Below are 9,164 nucleotides of genomic sequence, written 5' to 3' on the forward strand. Positions count from 1 at the left end.
GTGCTAGCTGCTACAAATGGTAACTTTTATACTAACTACTTTCGCATCTCATCCAGCGGATCTGTACAAAAATTCCAGCTTTGTTTTACATGCATAGAAACAGTGACAATAAAAAAAAAAACGAGAAGGAAAGGACTGCACTGGTTGAGAGCGTGGAAATTAGGGAAGAGATTAATCAACAGACCTGTTTATTCACTGCTAATAAAATAAGGGCATAAAACGGAAGCGGAATGCCTGGCACATATTGTTTTGCGAAAAGTCCGCCGCTTTGTGCGCTTAAACGCACGTTAAGACAAATCCTTTTGTTCCTCGGCGGCTTCTTAAGATGTTCACTGCTCCAGGGTGCAGCACGAACAATGCTGTTTCACTTATGCGAGGCATCACAGGAACAAAGAAGAAGTATCGTCTGTACTTCGAGCTCTTAGATCAGCTTTCCTGCATCCCGTACCCGGACACCTCCTCTTTTTTCGTTGCTCTTCTTTTATCTTATTTCCATATTTTTCCTTTTGCTTCGGCATTTTTCAAAAGCTAGCCTTTCAAATGTTGTAACAACGATGCTTGTAAAACAAGAAACACTTTTAAAGTAAGCATTTTCTTTATTCACGACTTACCCAGCGCCGCATATTGGCGAGGACAGCCTGCAAGGAGCTCGGACTAATGTTTCCCTGGTCACGTTCTGGTTTGCAAGGACGGCAACATTTTCTGAGAAGAAAGTTGTCGAACTGAGAGAGAGAGAGAAAAGGAAGGAAAGAAAAAGTAAAAAACGAAAGATTGCATCGGCCCTGTCGTACAGCTATTCACTTGGCAGAGGCGAAGACAGGGTTTTGCCTTTTCTTCGGGAAGAACCTGATCCTTGCAGCCACTCACGTGGACTGCCCATCGCTTGCCTTTCATTCCAACAAGTTTCGTTTAACGACGCACCTGGTCCCTTATCTGTATATCGCATGACGCGTCCGCTGCGTCAGCACCGACGTTTGGCGTCAGGTCACTGCCAAAAACACTGCAGCCCGAAAGGCAGCTATGGCACGCCCGTGAATGGTATTCGTGATAGCCAGATTGCTGTCAAATGAAAAAGGTTAGAGGCCCACGGTTAATGCCCGCGCCTGTAGTGACGTCCTCAAGAAGGCACGCAGAGGAGAATTGCCTAAAAACATTGTGTAGCAGGAGCTTCTACCGGACGAAGAACGCGCAACCATGGACAGAGACCGTTACACGGCCTTGAAAAGCTGGGATCGTTGAATGCGATAAGCACTTCCTGCTTCACCGAAGCATCCAACGGCCTGGACTAGACACGACCGAGTGGAAGTGGCTATGCAGCTGTCCTATAAATGGCGGCAAACCGGTGGCAGGGAGAAGCCAGAAAGTCTGTTGTTGCCAAGTCACATATAACAGGAGTGTCATCCGACAGGCCCGCGCAGACGCTATAATGAACGTGGCCAGTGAGACGCCATCTCTTAATCATTGTTTTTTTTTTGTCTTTTTTTCTCGTTCTTCCGTCTCCACAAGCTGCCGATACGCTTGGTCCTCGCTTGGCACGAATGCAACGTCCGCCCTCAGTGAACTTACACGGAGTGGCTAATTGTAAATAATTAATGCTGTCGCCACCGAGAGCAGTGCGCGCTGTGGCTCTCTCTACCAGAATTTGGCGCCTCTTGGTGAAAGCGAGGACACTTGCAGGTGCCAACTGCACACCCCTTCCCTAACTGGTACATCCGTGTCAATTAAAGACAGCGGAGATGGCAGTCCCCAGCTGCGGCCAGGAGCACTGCTGGCAAACGCCAAGTTTAGTTTTGTCTGCCAGGTCGGTGCCGAGAGATGCAGGCGCTGCTTCGCGATGTCTGGCCTCAACGTCCGCTGAAGCCGCAGCATCCATTTTGGAGGAGTTATGCCTACCGTCAACATGCTGGAATTTTTCGTTTAATCTGGTACCTTCAGTTCCAATAGACAATCGAATGAAGTTACTTGTCACAAAAGAGCGATTCAGCAAGCTGCATTCTTGCGATGCGACATTTGCGAGAAGCTCGGAACACTGTGCTTCGACAGTTATGTGAGTGATCTGTGTAGTCGATGCAGACTTGCTTATTTGTTCTGGATTATTTGCGCATCAAGATAAGCTGCAATATTTTTTTAGGTTCATTGCTCTGGCGATGACATTATATTTACGTGCGCTATTGCCTGCGCCAGATTTTTTTAAACGGTGTGCAGTTGATCAAGCATTTCACTGATTAATTGACTGCTTTTGCGATTGGTTTTCTGACTGACAAATTTTACCTTGGGCGACACTGTTATCAATGAACTAGCTTTCGATATGAGATTCAGGTATGACCCTCTTTGATCCCACATAAGCACGTAATACTTTACCTGACATGCGAAAAAAAGCCTAAAGAACAAAAAACACCACCAGCTCGCCCGACGCGGCCGGGCTTCCAGCACGTTCGCCACCAAACGCTAGCGGCCTCTCGGGCATAAACAAAACTCCTAACTATGAAGCGTGCCCGCAGGTCGATGCAAATGAAACCAGCTTGCATTCCACTAAAGCTCCAGGGTTGTCTTAGCTGCGGCCTTCCTAGATACTTCGGGTGGCCATTAAAGCCGCCGGCCAGCTCCGTGTCATGCTTGAGTGTGAGAAGCAGTTCTGGCGAGAAATGGCCATTACGCGGCCGTTATGGCCAAACTTTACTCCGGAGAACACTCGAGTCACGCGCACGCAGGAGCATTTGGTGGTCCGCTGAAACGGGGAATTCTCCGCAGCTGTACAGATCGAAGGCGCACTTCGGAGCAGCGCAGACAGTCGCAAGAACCACCCAGCTTACGTCTTACACAACTTCGGACGCAAACAAAAGCGCAGTAATGACAGAAATCAACCGCCACGCTTCCTCGAAACCAAGAGTGATTCACGAGACCTCAAGAAACAATTTGGAAACAATGCTGTTCCATTATTTCGTAAGAAGCAAGCGCACAACATGGCCCGCAAAACAATTGCGTTTTGCCACGGGAAATGGTTGCGCAGTTTGAGCGAGGTCATGCAACGTGCGTACCGCACCGCCTAAGCTTAAGAGAGTCGGAACTTTCATTCGTTCATCGGACGTGTACTTTCCATCCACTACACGGTCGTCTGCGAACAGCCTATGCGAAATGTTTGATGCGGGCACTGTGTGCACAGGTTTCCCAATCGAATAGCTGCCTGAAGCGATTGCATGGACATTTCGATTGCTCGAGATGTAATGACATGCAAACGTTAGTACACAAAGAAAAGCGTTACGCAATTGTGCGGTTGTTTATCTGGGGCTTCCGCAACTTCTGCACAATTTCAGCAGCGCTTACCTTTATTCTGTCGGTCTATAATCAATTAATGTTTCTTTTGCCTTACCACTCTCCATCCGATACATTCGTTACATACGCAATGTTTTGAGTTCGATAGTAACGACATATAACGATTCGATTATCTTTTTGTTAGCAGTTCGGAAGGCGCCCTTCCGAAATGGCCAGCAATCGCCGCGCGACGCAGCTTCCATTGTAGAAGGCTATTATGGTTTATTTATTTATTTATTTATTTATCATCATACCCACAGCGCCATTGGCTGGCATTACAGTGGGGGGGGGGGGGGGGGGGGGGGGTAGAAGAAAAAGTACACAAATGCCACCGCGTGCAGGTGGTTACAAAAAAAAGATAACAATGAGATAGAAAGAACACGGAATTATTATACACAAAAAAAATGTCACAGCATGGAAGAAAATGAATCATTTGATAATATGGACACTACTTCCTCAGGCAGCTTGTTCCATTCCGAAACCGTTTTGGGGAAAAAAGACATTTTAAAAAGGTCAGTCCGGCACCTGTATTCTTTAACTTTAAGTGAATGATCTCTACGTAAAGACACGTAATCAGGGTTGGCTATATATTTGGTTCTGTCTATTCCAGTTCTAGAATGAAATATATTATGAAATAATTTTAAACGCAGTACTTTCCTACGTTTTTGAAGTGAGTCCCAACCCAAAGATTTTTTCGCGCTCGTTACACTAAAATATCGCCCATAGTTATTGAAAACAAAACGAACGGCCAAATTCTGAACTCTTTCTAGCTTTTGAACGTCAAGCAAGGTTTTCGGATCCCAGACTGTGCAAGCATACTCAAGTATGCTTCTAACGTTTGTATTATACAGCAGTTCTTTAGTCTTTAAAGGGAAAAGTTTAGCGTTACGTCGCAGGAAACCTAAAACACGACAGGCTTTGGCAGTAACGAAATGCACGTGACGATGCCAAGACATTGAACTTGTTAAATATACACCAAGATATTTAAATTCCAACACTGAAAGCAGCTTTACGTCCTATAATTAGGAGGTACCTTGGATCACGCTAATTCAAAGGTGGCGACGTCTTTACTTAACGACAACTTCAGTTAACATTCGTTTCCTTAATTGCAGCTGTAATTGTAAAAAGGAATGAAAATTCAAGCCCTCTGTCACTATTCTCAGACTGTACAAAAACAAAGCACGATGTGATGCGACATCCTTATAATTCAGGCAGTATGACGTACACAGAAGGACTCTCAGATTTTTACCTCCTATATCGACGTGCAGAAGAGAACTACATTGTAGTCAGACATCATATAGAGATCACTTTGTTTACATTTAAACGCACGTGGCAGTCGTTAGCAAGCACGCACGATGAAAGTACTTTCATTCTGTGCTAAATTCACGCTTTTGCTCTACTTGCTTTATCTCTTCTTTCCCCTTCCTCTAACGTTCATACACGCATGAAACTCGAGGACATGCTCTTACCTCGGTTTCAATAATGGATAATACTGCCATAGCGAAGGAGGAATCGAAAACTTGTTATCTATTCCTGTTTTGATGCTTGGTGTGCATGCAGCCTAATGCATTCGCGCAAAAAAGAAAAATAAGACTGGGTTTGACGAGGAACAGTTCGTTCAGAGAAAAAAAATGATATGCTCTACAACATGCCGGTATGTCTTTTTCTGCAGGTGGACACTCGTGGTGATGGCCGCTCTGCTCGCGGCTCCAGCCCTGGCTGAGGAACCGGTGCGGGTGAGGCGCCAGTCGCGGCCACCGCAGGACCCCTCGCACGACCCCAACTACAGCGTGTTCGTGCGGGCGCTGCCGCCGCACGCGAGCCCGCCACCCCAACACCAGCCGCCCAACAGCCCGGTCCGTTTTGCGAACGACTTCGCCCAACCGGTACAACAGTCCCAATCGCCGCAGTTCTCGGTGCGCAACCAGCCCCAGCACCAGTTCCAGCCACAGCCGCAGCAGCCACAGCAGCAGCAGCAACAGCAGTTTCAACAATTCAGTCGTCAGCCACAACCGATTTCCCCTCAGCAGCTGTTGCTTCAGCAACAGTTCCAGCAACAGCAACAACAGCAGCAACAGCAACAACAGCAGCAGCAGCAGCAGCAGCAGTTCAGACAATTCCAGCCGCATAACCCGCAGCCACCACCTCAGCCCCAACTTCCAGTCCAACAACACCAGCAACAGTTTCCCCGTGAACAACAACAAATATTCAGCAATCAACAGCAGCAGCCACGCCAGCAACAGCCGTTCATCAATCCGCAACAACAGCAGCAACAGCAGTTTCGTCAGCAACAGGGACAGGCGCAATTGCCTCAGCAGCGTCAGCAGTTCAGCTTTTCCGACGGCCAGCAGCAGCAGCCCAACCTAGGCTTTGCGTTCCCGCAGCAGGCGCCCAGTACACCGTCCACCACACCACAACCTCCTCCTGCACTGCAGTCGTTTCCGAGACAGTCCTTTTCGGTCTCTTCTTCGTCAACGTCGTCTGAGGATGCCCTGAGGCAAGGAAAGATCGTCGGCTCCATACAGCCGCCCGCTCAGGTCATCCAGAAGTCTCCTGCGTCTGAAATTGAATCCAGCAAGCAGGCCGAGGCCAAGGACAAGGCGGCCAAGGGCAAGGACAAGGACAAAGACGAATACGTGGTCTACTACTATTATTACTACGACGACGACAACAAGAAGAACAATCTGTCCCTTAATTTCGACGACGTGCCCAACCTGGAAGGCTTTGACAAGACCGACGGCTCCAAGCTCAAAGGCAAGGGTTCCAGCCAAAGGCTCGCTTCACCCAACCCGCAGAACAGGTTCGAACCTAAAACGGTCACGACAAGCCCTCCGTCAGGACAGCAGCAGGCGCCGCCTGCCGCTTTCCCTGCTGAGCAAGCAGCCGGAGTCACGTCTGCTCCGCAGACAGTCACCCAAGTCTCTGTTTCGGTCTCGGTCTCCGAAGGCACGCACGTCTTGCTTCCAAGCCAGCCATTTGAGGCCAAACGCCCTCCGCTTGCAGGCCCGCCCAACTTGGAGTTCACGGGAGCAAAGCTAGTGCCGGATCCTGGAGTCCCGATTGGCCCCGCTCCCGAGGTGCGAGGTCTGGTCACACCGCAGGGTGCGCCCCTATCCACGGCATCGCCATCAACGGACGCGCAGGGAGTGAACGAGATCAGCGGTAGGAAGGGAGCTGACCTCCTCACAACTTCTGTGGAGACAACGACCCCGACAACAACAACGACTACGACAGAGCCAACGACAACACTGGCGCCCACGACGACTACGACTGAGGAACCGACAACGACCGAGAAGACAAAGAGGCCTTTCGGCAACAGGAGACGCTTCGGAGGACCTCACGGTGCAGGACCCCACCATGTCAGGGGACACGGCCCTCGCAAATCGCACAGTACGTCCACTACATCGACTACAACAGCCACACCATCCACACGACGGCTCTTAGGGGGACTGCGGCGCAACCGACCGACTCCTCGATCATCAGGCCGTCTGCAGTTCGGCAGGCGTCCTTCGCCAATTCACTCGCGGCACCACAAGGAAGAGGAACCTGAGGAGGAAGAGAGCACGTCTCCAGCGGAAGCGGAACCCACAACGACGACCGCTGCCCCGGCAAGCAGCGGTAAGAAGCGTTTCGGTGGAAGCAGCCGCTTCGGCGGAAAGTCTGGCAGGACGAGGGGATCTAGCACATCCGCGACGGCGGCATCTTCGACAACGGCTGCGCCGAAGCGGCCCGGTGGAAGGCCCAGCTCTGGAGCCCTGTTCGGACGTACCAACCGAGGTCCCAGACCCCGCGCACCGTTCAGCCGCCATCGACCCGGAGCCAAGAAGGTCGAGGAAGAAGAGAAGCCGGAAGAGAACGAAGAATCGTCGCCAGTGACCACGCCCGAGAACAAGGAAGAGGCTTCAGCGGCATCTACAGAGACAGCCTCCAAGCACGAGGAAGCAGCGGCTTCCGAGTCGGAGGCCACCTCAGAGGACAGCCACGCTACCGAAGCGCCCGCCGTGACGCCCGAAAGCAAGCCGGCGCACGGCCGGAGTCGCTTCGGCTCCAGACCGCGGCCCCCGCTCTTCGGAGGCCGGCCACGACCGACCCTCGGACGATGAGTGGTGACCCGGCACGCGAGATCACGAGAACACATGTCGTGAGACTCTTTCCTCCTCTCTCTTCGCGCGCAGTGAGACCGTGGCGGTCGTGTGTCAACGGTGCGGCGCTCCACGGAGCGGTCGATGAGCTCACACCAACAGCTTCCTTGTCGTGTTTTTTTTTTTTTTTTGTCTAACGTCGCTTGACAAGCCCAACAGCCCAGCAGCTGTCGTCTCTACCAGCAGCGTGGATCGCGACAGTTGCCTCAACAGCGCATGAGGGTGTAGCCTTTGTCGTTTCGCCTCGGTCCCCCAACGGAACTAGAGCGTGCAGGACCTCTACTGCGCGACTTCCTCCACGCACTATCGGCAAAACAATATGTGGCGCTATGCCAGGACCAGTCTAGAAGGCCAGACATACATAAGAACGCCTGTGAGGAAGCAAATATGGACGGATATTTGTTGCGTAAACATTGCCCCCCGCTCTTAAGTACTGAGAGTGTCCGTCACAGAGAAGAAAGGAATGTTATGCAGATACCATGGACACTCCCAATACATAGGAGGCAGCTTCCTTGAACAGGGCCCCAAGGCACACCTTGACAATTTGTGTTGTTGGCAAATAATTACAAAGATACAAACGGCGGCATTGTTATTTCAGCATCATGAATAAGGCTACGTGCTTGTAAGTACAACAAGGAAAGTATCTCAAACGAGAATCCTCCCTCCTCAACACAAAAGTATCGACTAATACCAGGCCACGGCTGATAACTGGAGATGTGCCTTAAGCTTTTCTGCCCCGCTGCATGCGACTATTCTCGTCCTCGGAATTCCCGGGAGTGGTGCGCGATGTTTGAGAAAGGAACCTAAAGCACACAGCTTCACGCCTGGACAGTACTCGAAATGCACTGTATCCTGTAAATACTACTGCATACTTCGTGCCGCGTAGGCCGAGGCCGTTACATGCTCACCTATATGTCACCTGATGAAAGCATGTGATGCAAGCGACCCTCAGCGCGGTGGCCTGCCAACTACGAACTAGGAGCTGTCCGTTCGTTTCAGAGCCACGCTGAGGCGAACTTGCATTTGGTAGCCTTGACGCTGTGGCGACGGTGACTTTGACGGCTTTGGTAGAAGCTAGTTAATGGTTTCTGCTTTGATAGGGTGCTTGAAATCACGTGCCTTCGCACGTGGATGTCAACCTACGCGCTGACGTCAGCGGAAGAGAACGCTAGCGACATACATGCTATGTATGAGTGTACGAGTGCTTTGATTGTTGTACTATTTTTTTTTTTTGCAAGAGAATTTCATAAAATGTTACTTTGATTACGCATCGTGCTTTCGTTGCTTTCCTTTCTGTATTTCGCTCTTTGACATTGAAGGTAATAAGCACAATTTTCCTTCTGGAAGAGCAAGCAATGCTTGTCAACCTAGTCTCCACGTCACGCTAGTTTATCAGCGCTGTTATTGAGAAGCTCGAGACCAGGAAGAACAGCGAACGGCTGCACGCGGTCGTGCCCTGTCCTAACGTTATATTTTTTTCCCCTTGTGTTCTGTCTACTTCTCAGTATAACGGGCCTCCTGTTAAAAAACAAAAAAAAAAACATGCTGTTAAGCCCAAATACCGCTTCATGACCTCTTTAGATTCTTTACCGTAATTTCTGCGGAAAAATTAGCCACACTAGGTTGTTAGAGCCATGCAAACAATAAGACTGAAGTTCTTCACTCAGCCGCTGATCCAGTTTACAGCATGTGGCTACAAAAAAAAAAGTG

At 50.1% G+C, this 9,164-nt stretch overlaps 1 protein-coding gene across 1 annotated transcript in view; it reads left to right on the forward strand.

Annotated features, from left to right (window-relative positions):
* Nucleotides 1-8,856, forward strand: part of LOC149341851 (uncharacterized) — a 30,407-nt gene extending 21,551 nt beyond the window's left edge. Inside the window, exon 2 of the mRNA XM_089542029.1 lies at nucleotides 4,985-8,856. Within this exon, the coding sequence (XP_089398155.1) occupies nucleotides 4,985-7,415 (2,431 nt within the window). The 3' untranslated portion in view covers nucleotides 7,416-8,856. The remainder of the gene's footprint in view (nucleotides 1-4,984) is intronic.
* Nucleotides 8,857-9,164: the final 308 nt, after the last annotated feature.

This window comes from Amblyomma mixtum, chromosome 5 (genome assembly GCF_055824585.1).
Source record: "Amblyomma mixtum isolate Tamu chromosome 5, ASM5582458v1, whole genome shotgun sequence".
NCBI classification, from domain to species: domain Eukaryota; kingdom Metazoa; phylum Arthropoda; class Arachnida; order Ixodida; family Ixodidae; genus Amblyomma; species Amblyomma mixtum.